Below are 17979 nucleotides of genomic sequence, written 5' to 3' on the forward strand. Positions count from 1 at the left end.
CAACCTCTTGAGCCAGGTTCCCAGTTTTGGCGAACCGCTCAAATCGGGCGAGCCTAGCAGTTTAAGCGAGCCCCACTCTGTGAGCAAGGTGCTCAATTTTGGCGAACCAAGGGCACCTGGCGAACTCTGCAGTTTAAGAGGGCTTCGTCAAACAAGCGAACTTCACCAAGCTCGCCTGACGGCCCAAGATCGCCAGAAAGGCGAAGCAACAGCTCGCCAGACAGGCGCAGGCACACTGTGCCAATCTCGCCTGACAGGCGAACCTCGCCAGCCTAAACTTCGCCAACACGCTCACGCCCAAATGGGGGTGGCCACCCCATTTGCCTGCACGGGTCTGACGTCCGTCTCTGACAACGACGATGATGATTGCTCAGCAGTGGTAATGTCGTAGACTTCAAGCTCAGTTCAGGGCGAGCACGTAAATGTGCACATGACCGATATCCCTGATGAGATATCCAGGAGACTCGACGAGCAACAAGCAACCATCGACTCCCTGAAGGAGATGTTGGAGCAGCTCCTGAGCGAGAAGAAGAGGAAGAGAGAGAGGACTTCGCGGGCTTCGCATAAATCCTTGAAGCACAAAGAGCGGGTGCCTACTCCTTCTCACTCCTCATCCGAGTCATCTAGAGGAGCGTCATCTTCGGGCCATAACCCAAGAGACAAGAGGTTTGACGATCTCCAAAGTCAACTCGACGCCTTGAAGCTCCAGAAGCATGTGAGCAAGCTGGGGGTTGTCAGACCGTATCCAATTGAATGGGATGCGGTCTCCTACCCAGCAAAGTTCGAGCCGTTGGACCTCCTGTAGTTCAATGGCAAGGGTTCTCCTACCCAGCACATCTACTACTTTCAGGCGCAAACTGGACACATAGTGGGAAACGATCCCATTATGACTCGACTGTTCATTGGTACCCTCAAGGGGGTCGCTTTTGAATGGTTTCGCAGATTGGAGCCCGGGTCCATCACCTGCTGGAAGGACATGGAAAGGCTCTTCGTGGCCAGATTCTTCGACGATGACACAGAAGTATCTATGGCCACCCTGCTAACTGTGAAGCAGAGGAAGACAGAGTCTGTAAGCAGCTTTGTCAAGAGATTCAGAAACCGATCGTTGCATTCCCGCGATCGAGTTTCCGAGGCCACGCTCATCGAGATGTGCCGGAACAATCTCTCCATCAGCGTTCTGTCCAATATGGGCGCTGTTGAAGCTCGCTCATGGAAAGACTTACTCCGCCAAGGAGAACAAGTCGAGAGCATGCTCAAGCATATGGGTGACGAAGACCCGCATGAATTTCGAGGGGATGATGACCAAGATGCCTTGGTAGTGGAGACCGATCCCTCATATCCTCCAAATTTCCCCCGTTGATCCTCTTCAACAGGACGGCGGGCCCACATAGTCGCTCTAACGATTACCTCTGATAGTCCCCTTACACTCCGACAAGTACACGAGTATAAACTGCTTCTTCTGATCCTCCAACTGGTATAAGAGGTTAAACTATTCCCTATACTTCCGCTTCTTGAGCCAGGTTCCCGGTTATAGCGAACCGCTCAAATCAGGCGAGCCTAACAGTTTAGGCGAGCCCATCTCTTTGAGCCAGGTTCCTAGTTTCAGCGAACCGCTCAAAACAGGCGAGCCTAACAGTTTAGACGAGCTCCACTTCTTGAGCCAAGTTCCTATTTTTGGCGAACTACTCAAATCGGGCGAGCCTAGCAGTTTAGGCGAGCCCATCTCTTTGAGCAAGGTTCCCAGTTTCGGCGAACCGCTCAAATAGGCGAGCCTAACAGCTTAGGCGAGCTCCACTTCTTGAGCCAGGTTCCCGGTTATGGCGAACCGCTCAAAACATGCGATACTAGCAGTTCAGGTGGGCTGCATCAAACTCCCACTTGGTCAAACCTTCAGATAGTTAGGACCAAAACCACAATCCCCCGTCAATTCTCTTCAATAGGATGGCGGGACCCCCACTGTCATGTTAACGGTCACCTCTGACAAATCAACTTACCAGTCCTCTTCAATAGGATGGTAGGTCCATAGAGTTGCTCAAATCACAATAAACTCCCACTGTCATGTTAACACTACACCTCTGACAAAATCAACTTACCAATCCTCTTCAAAAGGATGGTAGGTCCTCAAAGTCGCTCCGATCGAGGCAATTCCTATCATGTTAACGATTACCTCTGATAGCCGACACCGTCATTCCCGCAAATGACGTTGTCCGATCAGTCGTCATACTCATACGTCCCTGAACGATTTGATTCTCCCAGCACCGTCTTTCCCATAAAAGGCGTCGCTGTTTGATAGTGGCCTACTATGCGATGTGCCGCTATATCAGGGTTCGTCTTTGCCCCAAGAGAAGACAAATCAGGGTTCCCCAAGAAAAGACAAATCAGGGTTCGTCTTTGCCCCAAGAAAAGACAAATCAGGGTCCATTTTAGCCCCAAGAGAAGACAAGCTTCTCCTCATGACTCCAACAGGTATACGAGTATAAACTGTTCCCTAGACTCCAACAGGTATACGAGTATAAATTGTTCCCTAGACTCCAACGGGTATACGAGGCTAAACTGCTCCTTTACTCCAACTGGTGCATGAGTCTAAACTGCCCCCTTCACTCTAACTGGTGCATGAGTCTAAACTGCCCCCTTATACTCCCACTGGTGCAAGAGTATAAACTGCTCCTTTCCTCCGACCGGTGCACGAGGCTAAACTACTCCTTCACTCCAACTGGTGCATGAGTCTAAACTACTCCTACCCTCCGACTGGTATACGAGGTTAAACTGCTCCCTACTCTCTTAATCCAAACGCCTCGAAAGGCTAAGGATAGAGGAGAAATTTTAGCATTGAGCCTAAGAGAAACTCCTCGACAACTTACCATGCTAAGGGCAAGAGCATGGCTAGTCCAACTCAAACGGCAGTTGGTAAAGACGAATCAAGTCCGTTGATAGCTGAGGGTTTGCTCAAAATCCTAGAAGGCGATCATCAGCTGCGAGCGAAGAGGTCAGCTCACCGAGCTTGTTGGAGGGCTCCTCACTCCATCTGAGCGGGGATCACTTTACGGGTCTTCATATCCAAAGTGTTCCAGACCCCATGCGGCCTGATTCAGGTCTGAAAACTTTGGAGGGGGTTTTGTAGGTAATAAAAATTGCCTTTAATCCTTATCAGAGAAGTTCAGAACAAAACTGCTAAAACCTCGCCCGAAATAGCAGAAAAAGGGGAAAACGCAGATATCTCCCAAACCGTAAGGAATTTGGCAAAACGGAGGAAGCGAACCGAAGCCTATGGCTCGGTTCGGATGGCCCCATCTCGTTGAGATAGGCGATTTTCATATATAATTCGTTCAATTCCGACTTACGGTTTGAAAGTTACGGCCTGTTCTTCGATCCATGCTCAGGAGCTCGCCTGCAGCTCGAATTTCGCCTGCACGATCAAGACCCAAGTCTGCCTGCAGTCCCAAACTCACCTGCAGACCCAGTTCGCCTGCAAGCTCGCCTGCAGACCCAAGTCTGCCTGCAGTCCTAAGCTCGCCTGCAGACCCAAGCTGCAGACTCGCCAGCTCACTGTCAACTGCCCACTTGGAGTATGGGAACAGTTACATCAGTGGTCAAATCCCACAAATCAAGGGAGAGGGCACAATACTCCAGGCCCGTCAGATGGCCGTCCACAGTACGAATGAGCGGACAGGCGCCGAAACAGCCTGCACCCTCATAAATGCGGCTCACCTCAGTTGTCCAGGTGAAGGGACGAGAGCCGCCAACGCTCGGTGGTTGGTCAGATCCACGCAAGCATCTGACAGCCGTTGTCACGCATACGAGGAGGGGCTTTCCCACTCCTATGTAGCGTGATGCAGAGCACAGCTCTTCGAATGACCATTGACGGTACGAATGAACAGCAGGACGTCTCCGAACAACGTGTGGTCACATCCCATAATTCAAGGAGCAGTCAAGCTATCTCCCTCACCTCTATTAGTGGTCAAATCCCATGAATCAAGGGAGAGCCCATGCCATCCCTTGCCTGTTAAAACCCATCTTCAGCAGCATGAAGAAGGGGGATTGGCCGTTGCATATTCTGCTGGCTAATCTCCCAAAGGTTGAACCTGGACCTTTGCCAAAGGCTCCCTCATTTGAGAACCGAAGCTCCGGCTCCGGCATCAACTTCGATCGGATCGTCCAAGGGAAGCAGACTCGGCACGAGCACCGAGCGAGGCGTCCTATCGCCACCGAAGAACCCACGTTAAACAAGGAGGGCCTTCCCTCCGCTTCTGTTGTAAACATTTGATTTATTAGTTTGTAATAAGCCTTCTTATCAATACAAACAAAATTCCCTGTTTTCGGGAGATCAAAATTTACACCTACATTGCTGTAGCGCTCTGACGCTCTTGTTGTTATTCTTTTTGTTTAAATTGTATCTTTCAGGCAGATCAGAGTTTCGGAGAACCGTAGGATGACAGAGTTCTAGCATAGTCATCGTCGCACATGTTTAGTAGTTAAAGCTCCACTATATAGTTATGTTCATTGTTCAGATTTTAGAGTTGTATTCATTTTTGTAGAGGCTGAGGTCCTTAGTGGGATTTCATTTGACTCATTGTGTTGAGATGTATTTCTGACTCAGAGATATCTTCATTTCTATTTCAGTTGGGCTCATTTGTTGATATACTTCTTCTGTGCATATTTGATTTTGTACTATTTTTATTATTTGCCTGTTTGTACCTTTACCTATTTGTTATTTCCACTAGAGAGATAGTAACTGTGATGGTAAAACATGTCGTAACATGGTGTTTGGTGCTTGACAGGTTTGACAATCCGGGTTTCACCTTGGACTGCAGCCTTGTGTGAACCCTGGGGCGTCACACTAAGGCCCCACAACCGGTCCAATTGGGCGCCGCCTCTCGACCCTTGTCCTCCCCTTTAATTCAGAGGTAATTTCAACTACTTGAGGTATCAAGACAGCCACCTCCCTCAGATTCTTATAAGGACTCAACCCCTCAGTCCCTACGTTCCTCTTGCGGTTTTCTGCCAACAAAGGAATGGGGCTTGCCCTTGCTTGGAAGCTAGTGGAAGATAAGATCATGGATATGCCCACTGCTTGGAGAGACACATCATCAAATAGAGCATCGTTCTCTCATGGCCCAACATAAGAGCGAACCTTTTCTAGGTCCATCATCTCTGAATCGCTAAGGGTGATTGGCCTCAAAGCGACATCATTCGCCTCTGGCCAGTCCGAGCAGGTGAAGATGTTGTCGCCACCATAAACCCACACGTATCGCCTCCTCCAATCCTCGTTTAACTCTAAAGCATCCAAGACAAGCTGGAAATCACCACGATAGTGGTAGAAGTAATGCGGGTCCTTCTCAGCCGACCCCACGCTGATCAAATATCCAAGCAATCTGAAGCTTGGTTGGACTTCAACATGGTGGCAAATAATGATGAAAGCCACTAGAATCCCACTGGATTCAGATAGAATTGGGAAGGGGAGACTCCTAGAGCGGCATACACCTTCCTAATAAAAGGATGTAAGGGCAGCCGTAAGCCATGCTCCAAGTGGGCCAGGTACAGCGACACTCGACTTTTGCCATGGCGATACACTGGCTCGCTCATCTCCGGTGCCGCTAATGTGAAAGTCCGGGGGATATTGTATCAATCATACAACCCTATCAGATTGTCCATATGGACCCCTGAGTGGATGAGTAGAAGAATAGCAAGCCTCTCCTCACTACGGCCAGAAGTTAAAACTTGAGAGGCCATGGAAGATTTTGCGTAAAAAGCTTATCAAAAATTCGTCAGAGCAAAAACTCATAAAAGAATCTTGTCAATATCAAAAGGCCATTTATAAGCTTTTAAAGAAGTGCATGGAAGGATTTCCAAGGACGTGGTGATTTTCAAAACAACCAGGTCAGATCTACTTCGGAATCTAAAATGATTTACTCGAACCACGAAGCGTCGCACTTATTTAATGCTCCACATCCCAATACTCAAAAAGAAAAACACCCTTCATTATATCCATGACATTTCATTTCTTTAAACGACAGTTCAGATCTTTAATGACGTCAGCCAAGAAAAGTGGAGCTATGATGGGTAAAGAAGGATGCCTAATGATGTAAGTCAGATCAATAAGACGAAGACTTCTTAGTTTCTCGTCCCAAGAAGGCTTGTATTGACAAGAGCATATCTTATTTCACTCGGACCCGACTAAAAATCGACTCCAAGTGAAAAAGGCCAATTGTTATGGTGTTTACTCATCCAAGATACGGGTATTTGCAAAATGATACAATCATAGTTCTGGAAAATCGGCATCAACTAACTTAGTGGCCCAAGCCCAACAGAGGCCTCGACCTCGCCGACTCATAAAGTCGACATTCTTTCATGTCGACATGAAAAGCATGATCAGATGACCCTATCGTTGAAGACGACTCACCAAGGGTCAACTCAACTATTTACCTGGCAATTTACGAAGACGACTTGATGGGCATTCTCTGTTGTCGACTAAGTTGAGGAATAACTACCGCCTCAAGCCTCTTTACCTGAGTACATGTCAGCATCCAAATCCACCTCGGATAAGACTTATCCTGATCCTAACCTGATGGTCTCCATGACTTATCAGTTGCCCACGTGCCTTCTGCAACACTCTCAATCATTTACTGGAAAATGCGGAGACACTCTCTCCGATGGCGAAGTGACTTCCCCTCCAGTTACCGGCCGACACCTGTAAAGCGAGGGATGACTCGACTCTTAGCCCACACCTTACCACCGCCTCCCGAGGCTTAGGGGGAATTTATCCCCAGGGCGAAGATATATACAAGTAGACTCCTAACCTATGAGGGGGGACGGAATGACTTCCTCTCCCTCTCTCTCTCTCTCTCTCTCTGTCTCTCTCTCTCTCTCTAAGAAAGAAGAAGAACATAAAGTTATTCATCTACACAGAGGAGCTCACACAGACCCTCTGTAGCGGCATATTGCCACCTCAAGAACTACCTCAGTTCCTGATCTTCCCCTTCCCCACTCGAGCTTCACTAATTTGACCGTCGGATGAACCACGGGGAACAGGTCCCCGCCCTCTCACGGGTTCTTCTTATCTGTGCGGCATGGACTTCAGCCACCCATTCAAGAACCAGACATAAAGTCAGAGAAGAAAGCAGCCCCTTCATTAATCTCCTCTACCTCGCCAAAACATCGCGGATCTCAAGGGAAAAAATCAAAACACTGCTGGCCAGTTCTCCTTCTCCCCAAAAAATCAAAACCCACTGGCCAGTTCTCCTTCTCCCCAAAAAATCAAAACCCACTGGCCAGTTCTCCTTCTCCCCAAAAAATCAAAACCCACTGGCCAGTTCTCCTTCTCCCCAAAAAATCAAAACCCACTGGCCAGTTCTCCTTCTCCCCAAAAAATCAAAACCCACTTCCCCCAATTCTCAGATCCCTCTTCCTCCTAACGTCGATCACTCTCATAGCCGCGACCACGAAGCGCTCGATCGCCAGCAGCACCGCCACGAAGCGCTCGATCGCCAGCTCGCTCAAGATCGACGTCCCCTCTCAGAGGTATTATCCTCCTGCCTCCCCCATTATCCTAGCTCTCTTCTTCCTAAATCCACAAATTTTGGGTCAAATCCTAAGATGGTGAATGGCTAGGATTTTAGATGACCTAGATAACTATTTTAAACATGATTTAGAGGTTTTATGTTTTTTTGATAATGACCTAGATAACTAGTGTCTGTAAACTATTTTAAACATGATCTTGGCCTGAGTGGCTGTGGATTTTGGGTGAAATTGATTTGAATGTGGAAGAGTTCGTTTTGGGTGAAATTGATTTTAGGGCTTCTGTTCGTTCAGTGATCATTGAGACTTCGGATGGTCTTTGAGATTGGTTTTTTACGAGTGCCTATTGCAGCCTTTTGAATCATTTTGCAGGTGTAGCTCATTCTCTGGAGCTCTACGAGATATTTGAATTTTTTTGGCTGAATTTATTTAATGCATCGTGTACTTCTTTGTTAAGTGATGAGTGCTTGTTTTACAGCGAAACTCCGTAATTGGTTTTTACCTTTGCTAATAAGTTGATCAGATCATTGTTGGTCTAGATAGCTCGACAAATGCGTGCATTATGGTGACTGATTTACTAGACACTTACATGATGCAGAGCATATTTATTAGTTTGTGATCTCCTCCTATCTAAATTATCAAAATGCCAAAAAAATAAAAACTTGTACATTGTTTGTGCAAGGATTCCTACTGTAATGCTTTATGTTAAGCTCTGAGGAGTCATTGCATTATATATAGATGTTTGGGATTAGACAAACAAAAGGAATATGTTATTATGGATTAATGATTCGAATGAGAGGTGAGTACATAGAAGGGAAAATGATTAAATACATCCTATGACTCCTATCTTCTTTCAAAATCTCCTGCAATCTATTTCTTAACATTGTAAAAAACTTATCAACATTTCGCTCGCGCAAACACCCGTCATACATATGCTTCATTCTTAAGATTTTAAGAGTATGATAGAGTGTCAATTTATGTGTCAATTGCAGTGAATACATTCATTTGTTTTCTTATCAACATTCCTTTGTTTTCTTATCTGGCCTTGGTATATAAATTTCAGATAATGCTACACTATACATAGAACTGCATCTTGAACATTTGCTCGTCTTTTTTCCATTGATAATCTATTTTCAAGGCACAAATTTGCAGGTGATATAATGACAAGAAAGAGTTTTTATGTTGTAAAGAGAGGTCAACGTTGTGGTATTTTTTATAATTGGGAGGAATGCTTTTCTCAAGTTGATAGATTCCCAAATGCCTCTTACAAAGGGTATGCAACGTATGAAGAGGCTTTGAGTGAATGGGAGAAGCACTTAAGCGCGCGTGATTCATCATCCAACTCAAGCCATGTGCAGCCACATGTTTGTGTTCAAGAACAAATAATTCCAGAGGGGCATAATTTTCTTGAGGACAAGGGAACACCTAGGGAAACTGCTATTAAGTACATCTTTGCTTTTGTATTAGGTTCAGTGTTTACAATTTTAATATTTCTAGTATGTATCGTTGCAGTATTTGTTGGTTTATCTATTAGGGGAAACATGTGATGTTATTCGTGTATGATTCTTCAATGTGAGGATAAGTTGTAAACAATCAAGTAACTAGCTGTAGGCTTCCTGTGCTTGTACTCATTATTCATATAATATATCTATCTCTTTACATATAACTAATTGAAGTAGGGATCGACAATGAGGTGAGAAACTTGGCTTTGCTAATACAGTCTATTGCATCTGGTTTGATATCACAAAGGGGACTGAGCATATTGTGAAAATATCAAAACTCTCATGCTCATTGTTCTATTACATAGTTCTATACCCATGAAGTTCAAAGCTTTTGTCTATCATTGCACAACACCATTGTTCTATTGCTGCCTGAATTCTTTCGACTCTTTTGCACTCGGAAAGTCTTGGTAAGCAACCAGACATAGTATGTCAACTTTTCATCCACTATAAACAAGTCACAAAAATTCATTCCGGAGGTCTACTGCAAAAATTGAACTAGAGGGATCATAAGTCCAGAACATCGAGGCTACAGAGGGTCTACTCAAAATAAACCATTTCAGTATTCATAAAGAGATTGCTACGGTTATCGTATGTAAGCTCTTGATTCAAGGATCAAATGCCAATGAACCAGTAGACTACTTCAGGTACTATAAATATAAGAAACATCCTTCTTTAAACACCAGAGCCAAGAGGATTAGAAAGAAAAGAAAAGGCATCATGAACAAAATAAATGCTGGACATTTTAACTGAAAAGCACTGCATCGCTGTGTACGATTTCAAATTGCAGAATCCTTGATAAAAAAAATGTATGTGATGAATACAGGTGAAAGAGTGAGAAATTTCAGATTCCAGTCAATGTTGGATAACAAAGACCACACGCAACTATTACTTTTCCTCCAAAACCTCGTCCATCATTAAGGTACACTATTTTTTAAGTTTTAAGCAATGATAGACAAAGGCATCCAGAAAATAAACATGTAATAACTGAGCAAGTTCTAAATTCATTACACAACACCATTCAGTATTTGTCTATATAATGATACATTCTGAGCTTATCAAATACAACCAACACATTGGAATTGCTTTAATACTTAGGTCCAGCATTCCCCCCATCTATATTCAAAACCGAAATCAACATTTGGAAGCATAATCAAAGTGCTCAACAAACAAAATGCACTTCATACCCAGCTTGCAAATATCGATGATTGCTCTTACCTATAAAAAAGAAAATAGAACGTCAAGACAGTAGGATAACTAACTCAATATGCTATTATGACTGTCAAAGGGCACGTCAAGACAGTAGGATAACTAACTCAATATGCTATTATGACTGTCAAAGGGCAAGTTCAAAATAGGACAACTGCAGAAAATGATATAGGCCAATTCTATATTTGGAAAAAACTAAACAAATAAGAAATTCACAAAAAAACTAAGTATGAAAATAAAGAAATTTTACCTTGGCAAATTGACTTTACAGCTAGTTCTATAATGCCCGAGTTCACCACATCTGCTACATATATGTTTCTTCCTCTCTCTTTTTTCTTGTGCAAGTTCTAAGCCTGACTAAATTCTAGTAGCATTGCGTGGCCGACCTTTAGTCCTTGCAGATTTTTCAGGATCACGAACTGTAATCTGAGGAATGTGCTCCATTGTATGTGAAATGAGTGCTGAAATCTGAGGATTATCTTCTGTTTCTCTAACTTCTTCTTCAAGTGATTCTATCAAGGTACATAGTATTAATTTTTCTTCAATTTCCTCTGTTGTTGTCTTTGAATTGAACATGAAGTAGGTGGAATGGGCGCTTCTTGTTGGAGTATGTTAGTGCCCTTTGAGTTGGATTTTCCCCATTTAATCACTCAATTCAGCACTTCTGTGTATGTTGTCCCTTAGGTTAGTTGTTGATTCAAGTGTGCACGGCGCTTAAGTATCTTAGCCGTGGCTCAAATGATTTGCATTTGGGCGCATATGAAAACAAATATATACAAATTATCTCTTGGGACAAGCAATATTTGTGCATTTGATTGTTATACTTGATGAAAGTTAGAACCGAACAAACCGAACCGAACCGTACCGAACCGATTTGCAACGGTTCGATTCGGTTTTGAATTATAGGTGGTTCGGTTCGGTTGTTCAAATTTTGGTAAAAACCGACCCGAACCGAACCGTGCTCACCCCTAATTCTATGAATTTTGTTAACACATTATCTAATTTCTGCATCATTTCTTCTGAATCAAATGCAAGCTCGAGCGCATTATTGAATTTTGCTCTTAAAGCCCAAGATTTCAACAAATTAATCTTCTCTTTACAGCTTGTGAGGTTTCTTCCAAATACAATATTGCCAACCCCAATGTTACGATGTCGAGCATGTATAGTCCAACGGTGTAGGATGTAATGGTCGGGTAATGAAGAAATTTGGCTAGCCATCATTAGCGATAATATATGTCTACATACAACACCATTAGTTTCAAACAAAGCACAAGAACAAATGAATTGCATCTTACTGGATTCTTCATAAGTAACCACCTCCCATTTTTCTCTATCTGCAAACTTACAAATCTTGTATTCAATAATATCCCCATCTTTGCTTAATTCTTCACAAAACTCTGTAGCAAATCCTTTGAATTCGGTTTGGAACACATCAAACATGTTGCGTGTATACATTTCTCCAGCTTGGACCTCAATCGGATGTCCAAGGAGCATGACAGGCTTTGTGTTAAAACTCTTAAAATCTTCATGAGCTTCACTTAAGCGACGATGAGTTAATGCTTTTTCATATTGTAATACAAACTCGTGTAATTGAGTCTGTGAGTTAACATACCCATCAAAAAAAAGCATTAATACTTTCACTTCTTTGGCTCGATCTCATTCCAGCAAAAAAAGTGTCCTTCAAATAACATGACACCCAATGATCTCAATATTTGTAAACAGTTTGCAACCATCCATCCCCTTCTTCATTTATATCAAACTTCTCCTTCATCTCTAGCCAATATCCTTCACACTGTTCAATTGAAGAACTATTACACCATAAGCCCCAATACCTTTGAAACTGTTCACCATAACGAGAAACCAAAGTAGGCAAATGATCAATAATGTGCTTTTGCATGTGCCAAAAGAAATAACGATGTCTTGTCATTGGAAACACAGAGTGAATAGCATTACACATGTCTCTATCCTGATCTGTTATAATAGCACCTGGTTCAACCCCATGCATGCATTTCAGCCATTCTTGAAATAACCACACAAAGGTATCTTCTTGTTCATCAGCTAATAATACACAACCAAGTAAAGTGGACTATCTATGATGATTCACACCAGTAAATGGAGAAAATGGAAGACTGAACTTATTAGTTCTGTATGTCACATCAAACACAACAACATCACTAAATTGCAAATAAGACGCTCTTGATCTTCCGTCAGCCCAGAAAACACTCCTCATTTGTCCACTACTGTCCACTTCTATTGCAAAATAGAATTCTGGATCATTCGCTGTCAAACTCTGAAAATGTTTTATGATAGATATGAATTCATGGCCAATATTGTTGACTCTCTGGTATCTAATGTGATCAATACACTGTTGTGGTGTCACTAATTCGCCTTCTCTTCCAGTGGTTGCGTTAATGACGCGAGAAATAGTGGATGGAGGCATACCTTCTTCTTGCAGACTCTCAATAAGTCTTTTACAACTTTGAGATTTATGGAATTGTTGGTGTGATCTGTGCATCTTTGCTTTGTCTGGACTACTCAACACATGGTTTGTATGTTCTTCAACAAACCCCGTGACCTCCCACCATTTGTCCTCCAATACTTTAACTCTCATCATTGCCTTACATCCCACTCGGGTCTCTCGCCGAAAAGGCATCTCCATCTTGTCTCTATTAGATCTATAACCCTCCTTATCACAAACAAACTTTCTGTCCAGCACGTCTCTTGTCTTCTTCGAGTAATTTACCGTGCTCTTCCTTATTCCAAAACCCATCAAAAATGCGTAATGGTTATATAGTTATAAGCTTCTTCATAAGTATTAAATTTCATTCCGAGTAGTGGCTTAGGAGCATTTTCTGTACTGTATTAAATTTCATTCCGAGTAGTGGCTTAGGAGCATTTTCTGTACTGGCAGAAATTTCAATTCCACTAGCACTTGATTCTCCCATTCATTTTCTGTACTGGCAGAAATTTCAATTCCACTAGCACTTGATTCTCCCATTTCGAACACTTTTTTTGTTGTAAAACAAATGCAAAGAAGGAAAAATTGAAAAAAAGCCATAAGCGTAATAACACAGCATGGATTCATCAAGAAACAATATAAAATAATAACAAACATATAGTACAGTTTATGCATGGTTGACAGTGTCATTACTAAAACCTATGGATGATTAAGGGTAGACCTAAGCTTGAAACTCTCTAACAAAAGACTAATCCAAGTTGACCAAATACTGAGGGTCCAGGTTTGAGGATAGCTGAAACCTGAAACTCATTGTTGAGTGTATGCAGTACTGTTTAAACCATGGGCAGATGCATAGTATGTAGTAAGGGTACAGTTGCACCCTTAACAATCTACAAATTACATTTTAATGCTTCCGTGACCAATTAAGATTCGCGCCCCCCCCCCCCCGCATAGGGTTTTCAAATTTTGCAATCCCCACTTTGAAAATTTCAACCAATTTGGGGCATTTTGACATTTAGCAAGGCTAGTTGCCGCATTTTCATGCGCGCATTTGAATTAGTAGCCTCATTATTCATATATGTAATTGTTGCGCTCCTAACAAAATTTTTTTCTAGATTAGCCATTGGTTTAAGTCCATGACAAAAAAATTTAATATTCCTCACATTAATCTTTGCATTCAAAATGATCTGGTTTTTGCTGTATAAATTAACATGATGAAGAAAACACAAGTCACTTTATAAAGATAATAATATTTACTTATTTAGTCACCGAAAATCCACAGGCCCACCTCAGGCCAAGATCATGTTTAAAAATAGTTTACAGGAGACACTAGTTATCTTAGGGTCATTATCGAAAAACAAAAACCTCTAAATCAGTGTTTAAAATAGTTATCTAGGTCATCTAAAATCCTATAGCCATTCCACCATCTTAGGATTTGACCCCAAAATTTTGTGGTATTTGAGGAAGAAGAGAGGCTAGGATAATGGGGGAGGCGGGAGGAATAATACCTCTGAGAAGGGGACGTCCGATCTCGAGCGAGCTGGCGATCGGGAGCGCTTCGTGGCGGTGCTGCAGGCGATCGAGCGCTTGCGTGCGGTGCTGCTGGCGATCGAGCGCTTCGGTCGCGGCTAATGAGAGTGATGCGACGTTGGGAGGAAGAGGGATCTGAGAATTGGGGGGAAGTGGTTTTGATTTTTTGGGGAGAATGAGAACTGGCCAGTGGTTTTGATTCTTTTTGGGGAGAATGAGGAACATCGGCCATGCGGGATTTTGATTTTTTCGCTTGAGAAATCCGGCGATGTTTTTTTTCAAAAAAAAACCCACGGCAGCGGCACCAGTAGGAGAACTGGCCAGCGCGTCCCTACAGTACTTCTCTCTCTCTCTCGTCGGCTCGTCGTCTTGCTACTATATATATATATATATAAGTATATATATATAATATATATACTATATATATATATATATATATATATCATATATATATGGGAAAATATGGGTATGTGCTTGATACCAAGCACAAAAAGTGTATGTTTGGTAGTTGAGATGCTCACATCCGCCCTCCACTCATGTGCAACATTGGGACGCACATTCAGCATGAGGTAAGAGTGGACTGGGGGATGTGACACATCAGCTACCGAGAGCAGCAAAATTTGTGCTTGGTACCAAGCATATATATATAATATATATATATATATATATCTATATTATAATATATATATATCCAACTTAGAGAAAAATATAGAAAGTTGTAATATAATATAGTAACTGACATGGTGTACCAAGTATTAAAATACAGATTTATTTTAAGATTATTTCAAAAGGGTATTTTGGCCTAAGAGTGATTTTTGGAAGACTGTGAATTTTAAAAAATAAGTGGAGGTGTGGAGGTAAAATTTTTGGTTTATTGGTAGAAATCCCTTTCTGAAATTGTGAGTGTAAAAATAAGTAAGTGTAAAATTTTAAAGTTATTGGCAAAAAATTATCTACAATTTGTGATGTTGCAACATCAATCTCAAAGAAAGTGAAAAATAATATTTTAATATTCAGTTAAAAAATGCATTGTATATGTAGGCACTTGGTTAAAAGTTGTAATAAAAAAAGCGTAATGCATAATATATTATAAATTTCTAGAATGCAAATTAACTGGGTTTAAAAAATTGGGTTTACATGCAAATTATCATATCCTGTATTAAATGTCTAAGAATATATGGTCCACATATCACAAAAAAATTTCATTATGCCTCAATATGACTTTCACCATATTGTGTTCAATTCTTGGCGTCTTCATCATAGAGTATATAAATGAATAGATGTTAGGATTATTTACTTACATACTCCTTAAATCATGAATATTTATAAAAATACCCTCAAAAACTTAGTATTTGCAAAACTATCCTTGAGATCATCAATGCGGAAAAAATTACCCTAATAGCAATTGCTTATCAATTTGAGAAGCTAATTTGTAATTGCATTGTAAAAATTACCAATAAATAATCAAATATTTATCACGAGGTTGATGATTAATTGATTTTAGGGATATTTTTTTTTTACTAAAACTGATGTTTTGAGATGTATTTTTGGCAAATATTAAAGATTTATGGGGCATTTTTACAAGTACCCATAAAAATTATCATGCATTATGTAAAAATTCAGCGTGAAAGTGATTCGCACCTACGACCCGCTTGTGAAACGCACAAGCTTGAGCAAGTAAGCTCGTAGTGGCTCTTAGCAAATTAGGCAAACAAATATTAGTAAGATAAAAATTTATTGTAGCATAAAAAGACATTTAACAGTAGTAAGCCCAATAACTTTAGTATATATAGAAAAAATTGTCATTAAATATTTAGTTTAAAAACTGTATTATAAGCACATAGGTAGCACGTTATAATAAAATAATAAACTGCTAGAATACAAATTTGATTTTAAAATAATTTAGTTACTTTTTTGTGTCTAGTCATGACTTTGCAAGTGAGTGGGTTCAAAAGAGAAATGGGTACTTTGTGTTTTTAGTACTTCGTGTTTTTAGATTAAAAATTCTTTTGAAAGTTGGCATGTTTGAAAAATGGAGTAAAAGATTACATGATGTATTTTGGGTCCACGTGATTTTGAAATTAAGCAAGTTTAAAAGTAAATGTGGATGAGACTTAGGGTTATATCAGAAAAAGGTGATTTTTAAAATAAACGGATCAGGTGAAACTTTAGGTTTAGAGGCAGAAAAATCTCTTAATTGTACATTATTTTATTAAAACTCATGTTATAAATCGGGTTTAAATGCGAAAAGTCCTTGTTTAATAGATAAAATTGTATGCGGTTCAGGAGATTGGAACCCGCGATTATTGTCGTGAGCCTGAAGGGATTAACCAATTCAGCTAACTGTGCACGAAGAACAATTGGTAAAAAGTTTTATTAATTATAAATATTACTTTAGTTTGAAAAGTTGTAGACCCAATAACTTAGTATATATACAAACTAGTGTGCACCCCGTGCAATGTACGGACGCCTATTTTTTTAAGGATTGTATTTTGAACTTATTTCATTCTAAATTTTAATACATTTAATTTAATTATTATATGCTTAAAATTAAAAATCATATCTACTCCCTATTTTTTTAAGTACTGTATTCTGAACTTACCTTATTCTAAATTTTAATACATTTAATTTAATTATTATATGCTTAAAATTAAAATTCGTATCTACTCCTCTATACTTAAAGAATAATCCAAGTTTTAATACATTTGATTTGTTTTACTGTTTACAATACAGTAAAAATACTACAATATGAATAATAACTTTAAGTATGGATGATCAAATTTGAATTGCTATTTATGCTACAGTAAATTATTGTAGCATAAATGGTGATTTTAAGTGCAAAGGATCAGATTTAGTTTATTGTTTTTGCTATAATATTTACAATATTATTTACTATAAAATAAACTGTGACTCGGTACTCTTTGGAGGAGTAGATGACCAAATTCATATAAGGGGTTTTAAGAAATTAATGCATGTCGGGTCGTTGTCCACGAGCTCAATTGTTTATAACGAGCGAGCAACACGCTGCCATATAATACATATATGTGTGTGTCCACTTTATTCGCAGCACTTTGTTATATATATATATATATATATATATATATAGAGATATTAATGAGTATCCTTGTCACAGGAGGAGATTTCCTCCTTAACGCCTCTAATATTACATGATTGAACGACATTATGGATGATCCGCTCCGTTGAACTTGATCTACATATTCTAAAACCCCAACACACCAAGTTTGGGGAGAATCCGTCGTCGTTTGACCCTCCATCGAACCATGTGAAAATTTCTATTCATTCAAAACCGTTAAAATTGATACGAGTGGATGAAGGGTCAAACGACGATGGGCTCACCCCAAACTTGGTGTGTTGGGATTTTAAAATATGTAGATCAAGTTCAACGGAGCGGATCATCCACAATGTCGCTCAATCATGTGATTTTAGAGGCGTCAAGGAGGAAATCCCCTCCTATGACAAGGATACCCATTAATCTCATATATATATATATTAGTACGTAAACTCCGTGCTTATATATCGTGTGTTGGACAAAAATACCACCTAACCATTTAATCCTGTGAAACTTGGAGTCTTCAACTTATAGGTCTACGCAACTCAAAAGAACTGAAGATGGTAACCGTGCATCGTTAAACATCCATTCTTCAGAGTCTTATGTCCCGATCAGCATATAGTCTTAACCACACACCAAAGGGTACCTCCAATTAGGAATACAAATGCTGCCGCACACCATACTCAGAGCAACAGATA

The 17979-nt window shown here is 40.7% G+C and overlaps 1 protein-coding gene across 1 annotated transcript; it reads right to left on the reverse strand.

Moving 5' to 3' along the window:
- Nucleotides 5108-12993, reverse strand: LOC109838562 (protein FAR1-RELATED SEQUENCE 5-like). Its single transcript, XM_020407001.1, has 4 exons — nt 12330-12993; nt 11944-12209; nt 11190-11819; nt 5108-5485 (listed from the first exon to the last, which is right to left on the reverse strand). The coding sequence occupies exons 1-4, from the start codon at nt 12991-12993 to the stop codon at nt 5108-5110; spliced, it is 1938 nt and encodes a 645-aa protein (XP_020262590.1).

The sequence above is a fragment of the Asparagus officinalis genome, chromosome 4 (genome assembly GCF_001876935.1).
Source record: "Asparagus officinalis chromosome 4, Aspof.V1, whole genome shotgun sequence".
Taxonomy (NCBI): Eukaryota; Viridiplantae; Streptophyta; class Magnoliopsida; order Asparagales; family Asparagaceae; genus Asparagus; species Asparagus officinalis.

Coding starts and splice junctions, on each gene's coding strand:
- LOC109838562 (XM_020407001.1), bottom strand. CDS start 12,993: ATGGGTTTTGGAATAAGGAAGAGCACGGTAAATTACTCGAAGAAGACA. Junction 12,210..12,329: donor TCCATTTTCTCCATTTACTG/GTGTGAATCATC, acceptor GGGTTGAACCAG/GTGCTATTATAACAGATCAG. Junction 11,820..11,943: donor GGGATGGATGGTTGCAAACT/GTTTACAAATAT, acceptor GTTAACTCACAG/ACTCAATTACACGAGTTTGT.